At 43.7% G+C, this 18,342-nt stretch overlaps 1 protein-coding gene and 3 long non-coding RNA genes across 4 annotated transcripts in view; 3 read left to right on the forward strand and 1 right to left on the reverse strand.

The window, feature by feature from the left end:
• The window catches only part of ELL2 (elongation factor for RNA polymerase II 2), a 39,030-nt gene extending 36,585 nt beyond the window's left edge, over window positions 1-2,445 (reverse strand). Inside the window, exon 1 of the mRNA XM_082191465.1 lies at window positions 2,129-2,445. Within this exon, the coding sequence (XP_082047591.1) occupies window positions 2,129-2,260 (132 nt within the window). The 5' untranslated portion in view covers window positions 2,261-2,445. The remainder of the gene's footprint in view (window positions 1-2,128) is intronic.
• A 19-nt stretch (window positions 2,446-2,464) lies between these two features.
• Window positions 2,465-17,331, forward strand: LOC309514402. The gene is made up of 3 exons (XR_014211966.1): window positions 2,465-2,915; window positions 6,134-6,221; window positions 15,926-17,331. It is a non-coding gene; the product is annotated as an uncharacterized lncRNA (long non-coding RNA).
• LOC309514412 lies at window positions 2,929-5,288 on the forward strand. The gene is made up of 2 exons (XR_014211976.1): window positions 2,929-3,350; window positions 5,100-5,288. It is a non-coding gene; the product is annotated as an uncharacterized lncRNA (long non-coding RNA).
• On the forward strand, window positions 7,382-9,037 carry LOC309514406. Its single transcript, XR_014211970.1, has 2 exons — window positions 7,382-8,518; window positions 8,888-9,037. It is a non-coding gene; the product is annotated as an uncharacterized lncRNA (long non-coding RNA).
• Window positions 17,332-18,342: the final 1,011 nt, after the last annotated feature.

The raw sequence follows: 18,342 nt of genomic DNA on the forward strand, positions 1-18,342 counted from the left end.
TTAAAACTATCACATTCCAGAATATGAGCCTTAGAGCAGCCTTGACATAGCAATAACAGTTTGCAGTTCTTCAAGAAACATATGCAGTGGAAAGCTGCAATTTGAAGTTGATTTCGAAGGATCATTTGGCAGAAGTAATGATTTCCACTCAGGTTTAACAAGGGAAACAGCTGATGTACTGCATAATTGTGCAGTACAAAACCCAGAGTAGCTATAATACACTGTTCAATGGCTAAGGGGCAGAGAGAATGATGGCCCAGACACGCTAGAATAGAAGGGGCAAACTCGGTGAAGGAAGCTTACTCTATTTTAGATTCACCTACTTATTATGAAAAACAACCATTAGTCATAAGAAAAGGCACAATTTGGAGGTCAATTCTGGGAAAACCATGTCTGAGTCATCTTTTTACATGAAGAACTACATAAGGAAAGCAGCACTGAGACTCTGAGAAGAGAGACTGTTGTCTGTCAAGAACCTGTTATTTAAATTCTGTCTGGTTTTAGTATGTTCCTGGCTTATCTTTTAAGAATTGCTCCTAGAACTGTTTCAAAGGAAATCTTTTGGAAGAAAGCCTGCTGGCACTACAAAAGACATAGAATTATTTTTTTAAAAAGAAAAGAAAAAAGAAGAGTCGAACAGCACCTTTTCTTGGGATTCATTGTACTCAAAGTAACAATTCTCCAAGATTTCTCAGAACAGTAAGGGAGAGGGGAGAGAGTAACAAATGGGCCTTAGGGGGGGGGAAATGAGACAAGTAACATTTAATTTGAAATTCCATGTTAAAACACCAGCTAATTAGAGCTTAATCCTCCTTGCTGGGACATATAGCCACTTTTAATGTGCCCTGAACAAACACAAGCGGAGGCTCAAGTTTCCAATGGAAAGCTACAGTAAGGAAAAACTAAAGAAGCCTATCAATTCTCCTGTCCCCTACTTTTACAAGAGAAGCCTGACAGAAAGAAATCTATCATATGTTCTTTTTAACTGACCGATTCCCCTAAGTCTAAAATGCCCTTCCCCTATGCTGTTTTTTTTTTTGGGGGGGGTGTAGGGTGTTAATCCCCCAAACAAAGACAACATTGCATGAATCCAACCTAGCTACAGAATATAAATGAAAAGGGGAATACAATCCAGATATAAACCGATTTAAAATATTTCTACATTATCTCCGATGTGGTGAACAATTTATACAGCTGCAGTTACCACTGGAATGTGCTGTGGAACTTGTCCCCATAAGGATTTCTCACAAGGCAGCTGTTACGGATGGGGGTGGGAGAGGGACAAGGTATTGGTGGTGGGGGACACAGGAAGACAGTGAGAAACAGTTTTCCTGACAGCATGATAAAGATGTACAATAAAACTGTCATAGTTGCCATTGTCCCTTAAAAAAACAACCAGGGCCACTTCACATTTTCGGGGTGGGCTGGCTGAGAAGCTGGGCCTAGGGAAAAGCTCAGCCCATCCCTCTCTCCCTGCCCCGGGGAGGGAGAGCAAGCGAGCGAGCGAGATCAGCAGGCAGAAGAACTAAGCCCATAAATAAATGACAGCTCAGCAGAATCGGCCTCATCTGGGAACGGCTGGCTCCGGTCACGGCCAGCTCCAGAGGCACTAGCTGGCACCGACACCGAGAAAAATGACTTTCTTGTGTAAATGCCATTTTCAAAGGATCGCCCTCTGCCACGGCCAACCTCCGCCTCCCTTCTGCGTGAGGTACATGCAGGGCAGCTGGGGGCATTTGTTGCCCCGCAAAACTTTTCCCCCCTTCCCTTACGCAAAAGGAAAAGAAAAAAGAGAGGGGGGGATCAAAAGTTGGTGAGAAGGAAGAATGTGGAATTAGTATTCTTATTCCCACCCCCCCTGCCTATAAATAGGCACGAACCATATGGAGAGACGGTCCCATGGAAAGGGGGGGGGGGGAGAAGAGAAGACTTTTCTAAGGGATCCTCAGCCGGACCCAGAGCAGAGTGTGGGGCGAGATTTCACGCCCTGGGATGAGTGGGGCGCGTGGAATTCCTCGAGGAAGCAGCCCCTCCACGCCCCTTGCGCCGGCTGCGTGTCCCTCTTCCCTTCCCGGGCGTCCCAGCCCGGGCGAGTGAGGACGACCGTCGACCCCGGGGCGCCCCTCACCTTGCTCCCCTGGTAGCTCTCCAGCGCTCGGAAGGCGGTCTCGGTCAGCTTGACATGTAGCACCGTGATGTTGTCCTGGGTGACTCTGCCGCAGGACACGCCATACCTGCCCCCTTCCTGCAGCGCCGCCATCTTACCAAGCCACCGCCGCCAACGCCGCCACCTCCCGCCCCACAGCCACCACTGCCACCGCTGGGGCCGCCAAGCCGCCACCGGAGCCTGCTACTGTTGCTGCTGCTGGGTCAACAGCTACAGCCATCCTGCCGCTGACGTACCAGCCAAGCCCGCCAGCGCGCAGACGCCGCCAGCGCCGCGCCGCCGCCGCGGCACCCCGCCCACTCAGCGCAACGGCCGCCCTTCCCCTCTCCTCCTCCTCCCTCTCCGCACACCTTAGCCACGCCCCCTTTCTTCCCCCCACGCGACAGGCCCGCTGCCAGGCCGCGACACGCACGCCACGCCCCCCTCCCCGCGCGAAGACGCCTCGCGCCGCCGGCCTCGCTGATTGGCCGAAGCTTCCCCAGCCGGGATCCGCGCGAAAGAGGCTTACCCGAGGTCAGCCGGAGAGGAGGGGGGCGGGACAGCACGCTGACGTCAGCGCAGGCGGCGTTCAAGCGCGTTTATATCATTATTGACGCTTAGGGTTGAGTCACCTGTAGGACCATTATGTACCCTGGGCTGTCAGCGGCCGTGCTCTGTGCCGCCTGTTTACCCACATCAGTGTTTGCTCTCCTCCAGGATGCTGTTTCTCCCCACATCTGGATCCACGGGGCTGCATATCTCTCTCTGTGTGTGGCTTGTGCTCTTATATTGCAGGGTTAGGGAGCCTGGGGTTCTTTAGATGTTGAGGCTTTCAACCTCCCTTCTCCCAGACCATTGGCCATGCGTGCTGGCTGGGGCTGATAGGATTTGGAGTCCAACGACCTGCCTCACAGAGTTGTTGTTAGGATAATGTGGGGGGGGGGGGGATACCACATTGAGCTCCTTTCAGGAAAGATGGGATAAAAATCAAATAAGCCTCTGGAGGCGAGCCTTCTCCAAGCCGGTGACCTCCAGCTGTTTTGAACTACTAAATCTAAGCTATGCTGGTTGGGATTGATGGGCGCTAGAGTTTGAAACAACTGGAGAGCACTGGGTGAGGGAAGGCTGGTTTGGAGGATCACAGGATTCCCATCCTCACTGCTTAGCCAAGTGACTTGCTAGGTGGCACAGAATTTAGTTACAGGTGGGTGAAATCAGGAGTTTCCTTATGCCTGATTTGTTCTTTGTAGAAAGTATAAATATCAGTTAAGTGAATGTGGTGGAGGCAGCTAGAATGAATGTACTACCTTTGCCCATTACCAGTCAGTCTTGACAAGATGCTGGGCAAATGTCTGAAGCTGAGAGTCTCTTATACTTGGTTGTATATATTTAAAGTACATTTAAAGACTTCATGGCCTTCATGACAACCATGGGATTATCTCAGATGGGCATTGGTCCAACACATCGGGCAGGGCATACCCTTGATGCTTGATGCCATCCCTCCAAATGTAGCTCTCAAAGTAATCTGGAATAATAAATATATTACTGAGTGATTTATATAGTTCATTTTTTAATTGTGCAAAACACTTCATAATTCTTATTTTACGTATCATTTACTGTTTCCATGCTGTTCCATATACTGTACAGATAAAAATCTCCACTGTATCCATAAGCAGGCATTGAAAGAGGCTTAGAGTTAAACATTTTAACTATTCAGTTTAGCTCCTTTCATGCACTCATCTCAGGGAGTTTGGAAGACATCCCTCCCCTTCCATGAGTTCAAGGGATATGTGTGAGGTGCTCATGCTTGGCTAGTTCCTTGCTTTCCTAGCATTGCACGTGGTGCATTGGGAATGTGGCAATCACACCTAAAGCCCTTTCTCCTGTATCAAACGTGTGACTAAGGGCTTAATCCCCCTTGTGTGAAAGGGGCAGTGTGGCTGGCTGCGAATGTGTGCAGTTCCCTGGCTGCTCTCCATGACATCCATCCATTGAGTGCAAACCTCTGCAGGTCCAGGAGCAGAGTTTCACCACTCATGGTCTATGTGTGTAGCTTTCCTCTTTTCAAGGGGACATTCATGGTTCTCCCCTCCCCATTTTTTAATCCTCTCAACAATTCTGTGAGGTAGGTTATAGACTGAGAGATGATTGGCTCAAGGTCACCCAGCAAACTTTATGGCGGAGTGGGGATTTAAACGCTGGTCTCTCAGGTTCCTCCTCTGAAGCTGAAGCCATACACTACTGTGACTGTATTCAGATCCAGGATAAAGGCAGAAAGGGTGTTATGAATGTAATCCCAATGGGGGTTACAAATTTAATCCCAAGTGTTTATTATGTCTTGCAATATTCTTACATTTGCCATATAAGGGTATAGATGATAGCTAAGAAAAAAAGCGGGTGGAACATCAGTGTGCTTGTCCCCAAACTGGAAATATCTCGAGAAATCAGTACTGTGTGTAATGTTAGAATCCTAGAATTGTAGAGTTGGAAGGGACCCTGAGAATCATCTAGCCCAACACTTTGCAATGCAGGAATATGCAGTTGTCCCATGTGGGGATTGAACATGCAACATTGGCATTATCAGCACCATGTTTTGTTGTCCTTGCTTTGAAATTCTGCATGTTTTTGTTTGTTTGTTTGACAACTAACGTGCTGGCTAATATTTACGTTCTGGTGTTAAAGGAAGACGGCAGATTACTACTAGCAATAGCTGGGCTTGGGGAATCAGCTACTCTTTTAATACAAATTCAGTACATTCCAGCATTTGATACACATACTGAGAAAGGGAGGATGTGTGATTTGGTGGCGGGTTGCAACAGATGGTTGCATAATCCTGTTTGTCTCCATTCTTCCAAGGTCAGGTACTATTTCTCCTTGCCAGGGTTTTTGTTTTCTTTTTAATATGAAGTCTTAAAACAGTTGGATGAACTATTTTGCACTAATTTCTTCCCAGGATAAAAGGCTGCCTCTCTGTGACGATAATGGCATATGGCACAGACAATGGTTAAAACAAAGGAAGAATCACAGAGAATTGTTCATGCTGAAGTTGGTAGCCTTCAGAGCTGCATGTACTCAGTTTCCAAAAGCCTGCGCCAGGTTATTCACATTCCACTACAGGAAAAATAAACACATTTGAATGGTTTCTGTGATGCTAGTGTTTTAACGTAAGATTATTCTGCTTGTGAGGGAATAGTTCAGGAGCACTGTAGGACACTGGAGCCTTGTTCTCTGGCTTCCAAAGGCTAAACTACAGGTAACATTGCTGTTTGCTATTAGCATCCAATCAGGATTGGGACATCTGTGAAACACAGAGAAGGCGGCTGCTGCTGTTTTTAAACCCTCTCCTCCTGTCTGAGGCACCCCTGAAACTGCTATTTAACAAACAATGCTGCAGCACAATTGCTGACAGGAGTGAGGTCTTGTCACTGTATAACACCTGTGCTCAGAGATCAAGAAGAATCCTGAGAACTAGTCTATTAAGGGCAGTGTTTTTTTCTGGGGGTACGCAGGGGTACACATACCCCTAGACATTTTGTGAATCTAACGGGAGAAGAAACTTTTTAAAAAATATTTTCTTCTCTACCATGGTGAATTGTCTGTTCTGTTGCCACCCCAATGGTGGCCTCATTTCCTGTCATGGTGTTTCCTGAGTCTTGGACAGAAGTGAGCGTTTAATGTGTGAAGTAGGAGTTGGAATCTAGCACAGTGATTGGTCAGTTTTGTTGTTACCACCTCCAATGGTGGCTTCCTTTCCTTTCTCCGTGTAATGCATATTCTTTGTACTTTTGTCCATTTACTGTATTTATTTCCCCCGATTTGAACTATAAAATGGTGATTTTCTTGAGTCAAAATGGGAGTACTTATTTTTTTAAGGAAAAAAAGGCACTAGAGTGCTTGGAATGGTGGCTCTGAGGGCTAAACTACAGTTCCCAAGATTCTTTGAGTGGTGCTGGGAATGTATTTTAATTGTATGGTCTCTGTCCGCAGCTTCTGAGATAACTGAAAGAAAAATGGATCCAGTTCACAGCCTGACCAGCATGCCGATTTTCTAGGAAGGAAGTTCCGCTGTGTTCAAGTAAATGTGCATAGGACTGCAGTCTTAGGTGTACACAGTGGTACTAGCACCACCACCACAACACTTCCTAGAATTGAAATAGGATGAAAGCAGCCTTGCATCCAATTATGCTCACCTAAGTCCCATTCAGATTGATAGAACAACTTCAATCAGTGGGACTGAATCATGCATAGTTGCATGCTCGATTACAGCCATTGTGATTTATTCCTCCTGACAACTTCTCCTTAATTCTCCTAAGTACTGAAGTGAGCACCGTTTTTTAAAACTTGCACTGACTTTGAAAGAGTAAAAGCTTAATGAACAGGCAGAAGTGTCCATTGCACTGCATCATGTGTGTTTCTTGCTAGACCGCTTGATTTTATTTATTTTTTACTGAAAACAGGCTGCAGTTGCAGTGGTCCATTTGTCCCATGGCTGCAAATCAGGACGACTTTGTTCAGAACAGGACAAAAGGCTTAGAATCCTGCTTTGGAAACATGTTTTGTCTGTAGAAAGGGATTTCCTAAAGTACTTTAGCATCTGATTTGGAGAGTTCCCATCTGGAGGGGAGCATTGTTAAAGTCACACTGGTGCCAGAAAGTGCAATGATAAGGGCTACAAAAGAGATCAATTGAACCTTCAAAAGTCAGACAATGAATACAAAGAACTTTTACAATGGAGACCATTTGATAGGAGTCTTCTCTCACCAAGGTCACTGGCAAAGTGTCCATACACATGGGTTTTAGGCTTAGATTTGAGAGGTTAATCGTATTTTAAACATGTGAAACACCTGCTGCACAAAATGCAATGCAATGCAGTGTTGCTGTTGTTTTGTTTATTTCCGTTGTGCAGTTGTGCAACGTTCTTGTGGAGGGTTCACATTAAAGGTGAAAAGGGTTTCCATGGAGCAGCCATTCCAGGGAATAAAATGATAGACTACTGCTGGAACTCATTTGCATCTCACTCTGTTGACCCTCTAGATTGTAAGGTAGACTGCCACCACCCTGGGGAAGCTCATGCCCTAAGGTTGGGGAAAAGCTTGGTCTATTTCCTGTACTACATACTGGTCTTCATGGAAATATGAACATGGAGTAAGGTGGGCCAACTTGGACAGTTGGATGTAACAATTCACCTATCAATCACCTGCCATCATTAGGATGTCTAATGGCTGGGCAGCCAATCCAGCAGTGTCTCTCCCTGTTCACATATGATGTAAAGTGTAGGGCAGTTGGGTGTGGTTTGGGAAAATTGCCTCCCGGGCCAAATTTGGATCAGTGGTTCCCGTCCTTCGGTACACCAAAAACCAACAGACGTTTCAGCTAGATCTTCACTTTGTCTTCCTTTGCTAGATCCTTATGACCGACCTTATCATACAAAATGTCACTTTTTGAGGTGCAACCTAGAACAAACTTTGGCTTGTAGTTGGTGAGGACAAAGCTTAACCACAAGCCCAGGTTTGGATGATGTGCTCAGCCATAGCTTAGCAGGGGCAGACTTGGGTCTTTCAAATTGCAGCGGCGCCCTGTTCAAGGCCAAAATTTGGCGCCCCGTCCTGCCTCGGGCCTTCCATTCTATTCAGTTCACTATGCCCATAGTTGCAGTGCTCTGCAGTGCCTCTTAGACTCAGTGCCCAGTGTGGGGAAGCCAGTCATGCTGCTCTTAAATCTGCCTCTGAGCTTGACTTGGCTGTCAGGGCCTGAGGAAGGTGTAGGTCAGCAATCAAAAACAATAAATCACCCAGGGCCAGTGAAGTTACATCTTTATCCACAGAAACAAACCACAGATCAGGCCCTGTAGTCTCAGCAACTCTTTCTTGGAAGTCTTGCCCCAATGACATAGTTGCGAGGCTGAAGGGCCCCGCCTTCCTACTGTGATAGGAATTTTGAGGTCTTAGATATATGGTAATGTTCATAAGCATACCAACCAAGCACGTACATAGATCAGCACAGGAAGACTGACCTGGAACCATTTTGACTCCTAAACTGAGCAAATGTTTTCTCTGCAAGGTCAAAGTGGGAAACCTCCCCATTGTCTCTTTCCTCACAAATCCTGTCTTAAGGGCACATTTAAGATATGAATAGGGTGTGAGCCTGTGACCTGGCCCAGGAACTAAGTATTTATCACTACAAAAGAACGGCCAGGCTCCCCAGGCAATCCAATCAAGTAACCTGCCAGACAGGAGATAAACAACTACAGGAGAAAAACAACATTCAAATTTCTGTTTAGACCGCCTTTTCTGTGATGTAGGTATGATGTATCTGAGGGGTGGTCTTAGGTTACACCCCTTCTGTGATGTATGTATGATGTTTCTGGGGGTGGTCTTGATCTAAAGGTAAAGGTACCCCTGCCCGTACGAGCCAGTCGTGTCCGACTCTAGGGTTGTGTGCCCATCTCACTTAAGAGGCCGGGGGCCAGCGCTGTCTGAAGATACTTCCAGGTCACGTGGCCAGCGTGACGAAGCTGCTCTGGTGAGCCAGCACCAGCGCAGCACACTGAAACACCGTTTACCTTCCCGCTATAAAGTGGTCCCTATTTATCTACTTGCACCCGGCGGTGCTTTCGAACTGCTAGGTTGGCAGGCGCTGGGACCGAACAACGGGAGCGCACCCCACCACGGGGATTCAAACCGCCGACCTGACGATCGGCAAGTCCTAGGCGCTGAGGGTTTACCCACAGCACCACCCAAGGTCTTGATCTACAGGGTGGCAATTTCAAAAGTCTTTATAAGGCCTTGCGCGCCATTTTCCGGGGTTCCTCCTCCTCTCCTGCGGGTGAGGGGAGCACCCTGTGGCAACAGATCAATAAAGATCAAGCTCACTAGCTGCTTTGCTTCTCAATATTCTCTAGTTGGCCTCTGTTATCTTCTTCTGCCAATAGGGAACCTATGTAAGGACTCTATATAGGCTCTTGGATACCCCATAAGCGAAAAGGGCAATTTTTGTTGACAACACTACCTCTCTCTAAGGCTCCTCCTCTCCAGGGATTTCCCCCACACAGTCTCAAACTGTGTCTGCAGAGGTGTCTGCATACCTCTGACCTCTGTTCTGCTCCCCTCATTATTCTGTGCCTTCTTGGGGAGCTTGTCATTGCAGGAGGCGGAGAATCCCTGGATTCTTCAGGAGCCTCTTGATCCCCTCCTCTCCAGCCTCTGCTTCTGCCTCAGAGTCTGAACTGCATTCAGCCACAGACTCTTCCTGCTCACTAAACCCTGTTGCCCCTCCATCTTCCAACACCCCCACCCCCGTCTTCTCCTTCTGACCACTCATCATCGTCCCTCTACCAATCCCCTGGCTCTTGAGTCTTCTTCCCCTGGGGGTTCCTCTGCTGGTGCCTCCCACCACTCTTCTGTATCCAGCCAGTTCGTGACATTAGCTCATCATAGTGTGGTGGCAAAAAGCGCTTGGGAGCAGCAAAGCAGATGCAAGCTCATTTCTAAGGGCCCACAGGTATGTTGTCCAGCCAAGGCTTGGTTTAGGATGCCATGAGAACCAGGCTAGGATTGTAGCCTTTATAAAAAAGAACTTGTACATTCCTCAGCCCTCTGGATCAAAAATATGAATTTGTTTTTTTCGGTATAATGTGTCCCCACCAGAAAATCATTAAACAAATTAGAGGGGAAGGAATTTGTTTCAAACTATAATTGCTTAAGTCTGGTGGACTGCATGTAGGTAATTTAGCATGTAGCAACAGGTTCAGTTTACTATTCCATTTTAAAATATATAATTGTGCCCAGTGTTTAGATATTGTTCCTTAAATAGGAGCCCTGCTGTTCTGGTTTTGTATTTGAAAGTCTCTGTTGTTGTGGAAGCAATAGAATTTTTGTTTCTTTTGCTGGAAGAAGTTGTAGCCACCACTTAAGCCTTCATTACTACTGTCAAAACACTATAACTGCTGTGTTTTCTAGGAAGACGAAGTTTTGCCATTATTTATAGAACCGAAGCTTGTAAATGGGGCATTTCTTATCTTTCATAAACACTATGAACACAGTAGCCAGCAAAATGGAGTACTCGAAAATAAAATGTAGACCTTTTATGTGAATATTTTATTACACCGGAGTGAAGTTTAGTCTGCAATCTTGTACACACTTACTTGGGAGTGAGCCATACTAAAATATCTATAGGATTGTGCTGTTAGGCCACAGTCTTTAAATGCACTTTCTAAGACCACTGAGTGCAGAGGGATTAACTTCTAAATCCCACCTTTCCATGCCTCACAAACTGGCCTTTTAACAATCAATCCCTCTTCACAGGGAACTCTGAGAATTATAGCTCTGTGAAAGGAATAGGAATTGCCTAACAATTCTCACCATACTTAACAAACTACAGTTCCCAGGATTCTTTGGGGGAAGCCATGACAGTGCTACAATACCTACTTAAAATGTAATTTGCAAGTGTGGCATTAATTTTTTTAATGTTGCTTATAGTTTAGCTGTGTGCACTGCAAACTATTGTGCTGATAAAACACAAACCATCTAACACCCAGAATCTAGCATTTCACTATCCCAGAGACAATCTATACATATACATTGTGTATACATCTAAATGTGCATATGTAGACTTTATGCACCTTTATGTCATGCCTCTGCACCCAAGTTCTGCCCTCATCTGGACTATATGCCTACATAAAGTGATTCCAAGGTGATTTTGTAAGTAATTAACTATTTGTAGGGTTGCTATATTTCAAAATAAAAGCCATGGTTTTCCCAGTAGTGATGTATGGAAGTGAGAGCTGGACCATAAAGAAGGCTGATCGCCGAAGAATTGATGCTTTTGAATTATGGTGCTGGAGGAGACTCTTGAGAGTCCCATGGACTGCAAGAAGATCAAACCTCTCCATTCTGAAGGAAATCAGCCCTGAGTGCTCACTGGAAGGACAGATCGTGAAGCTGAGGCTCCAATACTTTGGCCACCTCATGAGAAGAGAGGACTCCCTGGAAAAGACCCTGATGTTGGGAAAGATGGAGGGCACAAGGAGAAGGGGACGACAGAGAATGAGATGGTTGGATGGTGTTCTTGAAGCTACTAGCATGAGTTTGATCAAACTGCGGGAGGCAGTGGAGGACAGAAGTGCCTGGCGTGCTCTGGTCCATGGGGTCACGAAGAGTCGGACACGACTAAACGACTAAACAACAAATATTTCAAAAAGGAAAAACCAGGACATCCCAAAAGTTGTTGAGCTTTATGTTACAAAAACGCCAAAAAACCCCACAATTTTTCAGTTGACTTGCCTAAGATCCTGGACGAAACACCGCCTTTCGGAAATTCCCCTCAGACATCAATTCCGCCTTTGAAACCTTGGAAGTATCCGGGAAAATCCGGATGTATGGCAGCCCTACCATTTGCACAATGTTTGTGTACTCAAAATGCTTGAAGTATGTTATCCAAAAATACTCCCTTTGACTTGAGGAATACCACTTTTCAAGATTTAATGCTGAATCTAATCGTTGTGTATGCCAAGTTTACAAATATGGAGATTTGTGATATTTTAATGTCATTTCTTTCTTGACTTGTGTGGAAATATGTATTTCAAAATAAGGCTTTCTAAAAGTTTCAGCCGTTGGAACCCTTAGCTAAGGTTTACTCACTAGCCAGCTATGTCTCACTTAATGTAAAACAAATATATCAAAGTTCATCTAGCAAATGTTAAGAGTTTTGCACAGCCCAAGTGTACAGAAGTTTGAGAAACAATTTTGAAATTAGGTTAAGAGGCCCCAAACATATTAAAACTCTGGATGCATCCAAGGCAGCGCTTTCACTTTTTGTTCTTATGAATATAAACATGCTTTTACCACTTGGCAATGTTGGCTCATGGTTTTGTTTTGTTTTTAAAACAACAACATTGAGTTTGTGCAATTACATTTGCATCCTCAGGAGATGTGTGCCAGATGAGACTGATGCATTGCACATTGTTGACAAAATGGAGGATGAGGAGACTTCAGATGGGCCGGGTGAAATTTCCGCATGGGACAATAGTGCAAACTCATAATAGGAATGGGTCTGATGATTAAAGAAGAGGGATGAGACGATGGCACGGAAGACAGACAGCAAAACACAGAAAGGTTTGTACTTCTTCAGGCTGCAAGTGGAGCACTTAGTAATATCGTATAAATCATTGCAGACTGCACCACTGGCACACAAATATCAGTGGAATATCGTTCAAAAAGCCTGCTATCTATGTGCAACAGCTGACTTGTCAGCTGAGGAATCTCGAGTCAGACTATTGTCTTTCAGGAGGCTAGAGAAGGTTCTGTGAATGAAATATTGTATATTAGAGCTGATTCACTGACAGATATGCTGAATGTTAAGTCTCTTAATGATGCACTATATGGGGAGAGCCTCCATGCACCTGTAAGGGCCACTAGTTTCAATACTACAGAAGCCTCCCTCTAGCTATCTCTTGCTCTGTGCTCCCAGGAAGGACAGAGTTTAGCATTTGCTCGCTTTGGCATTAGCTTTGCATTTTCTTGTTACTGAGGCGCCAAACAGTGCCAAAGCTGGTTCTCTTTGTTAGTCTCTCCTTGAAGCTACAGACACCTGTACTCACTCTTGGAACTTAGTAGCCACTACAAGTGTATGTAATGTTCTATGTATTAGGGTCCCCTAATGCCTATTAAGGGACGCGGGTGGCGCTGTGGGTTAAACCACAGAGTCTAGGGCTTGACGATCAGAACGTTGGCGGTTCGAATCCCCGCAACAGGGTGAGCGCCCGTTGCTCAGTCCCTGCTCCTGCCAACCTAGCAGTTCGAAAGCACGTTAAAGTGCAAGTACAGTGGTACCTTGGGTTAAGTACTTAATTCGTTCCAGAGGTCTGTTCTTAACCTGCAACTGTTCTTAACCTGAAGCACCACTTTAGCTAATGGGGCCTCCTGCTGCTGCCGTGCCGCCGGAGCACGATTTCTGTACTTATCCTGAAGCAAAGTTATTAACCTGAAGCACTATTTCTGGGTTAGCGGAGTGTGTAACTTAAGTGTATGTAACCCGAGGTACCACTGTACATAAATAGGTACCGCTCCGGCGGGAAGGTAAACGGCATTTCCATGCACTGCTCTGATTCTCCAGAAGCAGCTTAGTCATGCTGGCCACATGACCCGGAAGCTGTACGCCAGCTTCCTTGGCCAAGAAAGCGAGATGAGCGCCGCAACCCCAGAGTCGGTCACGACTGGACCTAATGGTCAGGGGTCCCTTTACCTTTACCTTTAATGCCTATTAAGCGTGGGGGGGGGGCTTAATATATGAACAAATACTAGCCTTCCCCAACCTGATGCCTTCCAGACATTTTGGACTTCAACTCCCTTCAGCCCCAGCCAGCATGGCTAATGACCAGGATGATGGGATTTGTAGTACAAAACTTCTAGAGGACAACAGGTTGAGATAGGCTGCCCTTGCACCATTATCCTATGTGCTTCTTCATGAAAGTACCGTAAGTCCCACTGAGTTGAAGCTCCATGGAATGACTCCCAGGCTTAAGCAATTACAGCCTTGCACTACAATTTAACCACTTTGCTACAATATTGAACACTGATATATAATGGTGGTTTCCCCCCACACTATACTTGCAGACTTTCACCTACATCAATATTGCACATTTTCATCATGTAGGACAGTGGTTCCCAGTTAGCTAAGTACTGCAGACCCCCTGCTTTTCAAAAGCCAAGCCATGGACCCCTACTTTAGAAAATTTTGATATCTCTATGGTAGGTTTTTTTAAATGTGAATGGTGTCACGGACCCCCTGGGTGGGCTATGCAGATGCTCTGGGATCCACAGACCATTAATTTGAAACCAATGGTGTAGGGTATTTATGCAATGAATTGCATAGCCTGCCTTGGACAATGTAAAATCCCTAAGGTATCTCACCTGATTCTTGCAAAGTAATTGACTGCTAGCAAATCCAATAGCTAAGTAATCCTTGTTCAGAATTTTAGCAACTGAGGAGTGACTCTAATTAACTTTGTGGTGTTAACTTGGAGGGATTGTCAGAAGTGCTCCGACCAGAAAGTTTACTTAAGATAAGAACCTTGCCCATGCAAGGACACCAGATATTAAAGCAAAACCTGCATGCTGCAGATGTGTGTCTCTGCTTCCACAGCTAAATCTGATCTTTTAGCTTTCCTTTCAGTGTAACTTTGCTTTTTCTTCTAGATCTTATAGGTTTAGGGAATTAGATGTTTTGCTGGTTATTAGCAACCAGTATTTAATTCATAATGGATATCTCAGAATCTTGGGATATGTTTAGCCAACCAATTGCTGAAGATAAGATTTGTGTGAAGTTTTCAATACAATTTTAGGTCTGCCTCCTTACAGTAAGCAAAAACTACTTACACTGCAAGTGTTCACCTTATACACGTCTGCTCTTGAAACCCATTTAAGATCAATAGGATATTAGAGATATTAATCTCTAGCAAGGATGCAGACTGAATCAGGCTAGCCTAGCCTCTTTGAGGCCATATTCCCACTATATACTTTAAACAAAGAATACTGGGAGCTGCAGTTTCGGAAGGGTGCTAAGAGTTGGTCTGAGGCCCCTACAGTGTTTCCCATGCAGAAGTACAATTTCAAGATTCTTCTGTTAAGAGGGATTGATTGTTAAAACCACTTAGCTTTAGCTCACATTCCTAAAGCTTCTAGGTTGAAATCAGAGAGTTTAATCACTGGTCCCAGAATTTTTTATCCATGTCATTCTTTACAGATGATATAGCAAATCCACCTGGTATAGGGTGGTATATAAATATTCTAATTCTAATAATAATAATAATAATAATAATAATAATAATAATAATAATGGCAACTTTGACAGTGCACCAATTTCCAATGCTTCTTTTGTTTTAGATTTGTATGTGTGTGTAAAATCCTAGTATATTTGCCAGGATTTGTAATTATTTAATAAGTGTACATATTAAATGATTTAAATGTGCATACATTCAGTTTGCCTTTTTGCTAGTTTCAAGGGTAATTTGAAAAAAATAATAATATCTAGGTTGCAGAAAGATCTGCTCTGTTAAAGGGGCTTTAAGAGTGCAATCTGTATCAGGTAAAGCATATAGGAGTGCAGCTTGAGTGTACTTAGTCTGAATGCCCCTTCAAAGGAATGTAACAGGGAGGATTTACTTAACAGGTGTGTCTTGCTTGCTTAATAAATTGGCTTGTTATTGTATAAATATGGGCTGTGAGATAGTTAACAGCGTTATCATATAAGAGGCAATAACAGGACTTCAAAGTTAACTTTCATGAATGGGAGGAACATGCACATTCTACAGCTGCTGTTTTTATCTGAACTAGAACTAAATCAGAAGACAACATTGTTTCAGTTTACATTGTAATCAGGACCAGATTAAGGGATTACAAGGACACATGGCTATAAAATTTGGGGAGGGGTGTTCTTTCTTGCTTAAACTGTGTCTTTTAAACGGGTAGTCACGTGAGAATGATCTGAGAAGCGTCACTGCTTTTTGTTGGGCTCTGTCCATCACCCATCCATTCATCACAGAATGTTAGCCTTATGGTAGTCTCTAATATATATTTCATTTATGAATTGCTTCCCATAAAATACCCAGAAGCAATTTCACAATTAAAAACATCTGCAATAAAAACAATCACAGTTTTGTATATAAAAAACAATTACAACATTTAGAAACACTTTCATACGTGAAAATAGTTTCAAATCATGTTAAGTAATATTGTTATATATAGAGAGTCTTGAAATGTAGTTTTTTGTATTTTCTTCTAGGGGACAGAAATACAAAACATCTACAACAATGCAAAACGCTCTGCAACTAGCAGCAGCCAAGAACGTCACAAGTGGGAAACTTTTTATGACATAGGGAATTCTGAAGAAACATCTGTTCTCCTCTTCCTGAAAGAGTTCTATGAATATTTCTTGCCTAATAGACTTACTCACTTAGTGGCATGACCTCTTTGGCAGTACTCAGAACTGCCCATCTAATATTGAGAAATACACAAGACTAATCAAGACTCAAGTCTAAGTGCACGTCTCAAACAGGAGAATCACAGGATTCTCTGCGGTTTAACTTAAGAAATTTGCGAGTCCTTGCACAGTTCTGACAGTTTTCCATTTACCCATTGCTGTAACCAAGTTCCTTCCACATGTGTGCTTGAAGCATACAAATTGATTCCTAATATATATTTTGGTTATGAAATACGGAAAGAACAGACAGTGAGTTCTGGGTTAGATGCCATCTCTTCATAATGCTCTGCAACACTTATCAGCAATAAGCACTTCATAAAGAACTCACACTTATTCATCCTGGCCCTGCACTGGTCATAAACTAGGTCCGTTTTAGGCAGGACGTGAGAGACTTCATGACTTTGAGCAGGGACTTCCCAGGAGCACCTCTACCATTAAGAATACTTTTTCCCCAAGAAGGCCCGCCAAGCCACTTCCTTAAGGATGCAGGAGATGACATGCAGGATGTCCTTTGGGTTTTTGTTTGTTTTAAAGTTAGTAGCAGCTATAAGACCATGATGCTAGAGAAGGATTATTTTGAAGACTTTCTGTTTTGCACCATTTTCCCAATTAAAAATGTCCCTCTCTCTTGCATTGTTAATTTTCCTCCTATTGAAACCAATGGGAGGGTGTTTTTTGTTTAAAGAAAGGATTAAATAAGTTTTTTAAAAAATAGGAATGAGGAGGAAAGCTGCTTCCTCTACCTTCTAATCTGGTGGCACAATTTCACCAGGGCCATAGGAGCCAACTCCTAGAGGCTGAGAGGTCTTTGGGCCCCCCAATAAAATATTTGAGGGGGTCTAGCACCCCCCAATTTGATGGACATTACCATCATGTGATTGATTATGCAGGGTGGGGCTTACCTGCCCCCCCAATATTTTATTCAAGCTGGCACCCCTGGGCTAAGGAAACAATGGTTTCTCTGTTATAGCATTGCTCTACTAGTGTTTTGGATCTCTTGAGGAGAGTGAAATATTTTATCCATTTCTTTTTTAAAAACATGTTTGTGTGTTTCTAGTTTACTGATTTTATAATGTTTCTTATTTTTATTGTTGATGTTTTTAGCCTTGGGAACTTCTTTAGATATTCAGTTTATATATTTTAAAATAAAAATGAGTGTGAGTACATTATTGGCCCCATTCTTTAGTCCTGATTGTCTCCCTGGCTATCTAGTTTACTCTGGAATACTTTGTATATAGCTTGCATTTTAATGCTATTAATATTGAATTATACACTAAGCACAGGTTGAAATGATTAAACAAACATTCATTATTCACACTCTTAATTGTTTCTTGCTATTATATCATTGGATTTAATTAAAAAAACTGTATTTACATAAGTGCTTGGCAGCCACACTGCTACATGAGGAAGCGCCTCCTGACGTCGGTGGAGACATTTGGATTAATGTGTTAAAGGCTGCTTATGTATTTATTTTGATCCCTCAACCCCTGCTCTACTGTAGTTGACTGGACGAATCTTCTTGAACGAGAGATGCAAGTTGGCACTTGCATGTTCAGAATTAAACAGATGGTGCTGATTTTCACCCACATTAAATAGCTGATAGCTCCTGAGAGGAAAAGTAGCCTATTAAAAACTTGTATATGAGAAATGAAATAAGTTGTTTTGCATACAAAATGTAAACCAAAACACTCAACACATTAGACTTAGCTCCAGGACTAGCTCCAGAGGGTGACAAATGCTCGACTGGACTTGTCACAATAATATCAGAAGTCCCACTACCCTAACAGTGCTGTCATTTCCACTCTGCACAGAGCATCCAAAAAGATCAGATACAACTTAAGAGAATTCTCAGGGTTCATGTCCTATCTCTACCAGGTTCAGGGGTTTCATGCCAGAGAACGCCTCAAAATCCTGAAGCTACTTAGACCAGGCTCCCCACACAGAAGGAAGATAGCTCTTCTCAGCATCTCCAGCTCAAGAAGAGTAAAAGAAAAATGCATTATTCCCTCATTCTTCCTGTGTTGGTGGACAGTAGTTATAGACTGCTGCTTAAACTAGGCCATCTGATGTCCACACATTATCTACGGTATATGATATAAGGGTACATGCGTCAGAAAGGCAATGTGACCACTTTGTACCACTGACTTTTATACATAAAAAAATGAGAGGAAAACCCCCATAGCAACTGTTTTTCATTTTAAATAGGTGGCAAAGTCTAC

This window comes from Podarcis vaucheri (genome assembly GCF_965113315.1).
Source record: "Podarcis vaucheri genome assembly, chromosome: 11".
NCBI classification, from domain to species: domain Eukaryota; kingdom Metazoa; phylum Chordata; class Lepidosauria; order Squamata; family Lacertidae; genus Podarcis; species Podarcis vaucheri.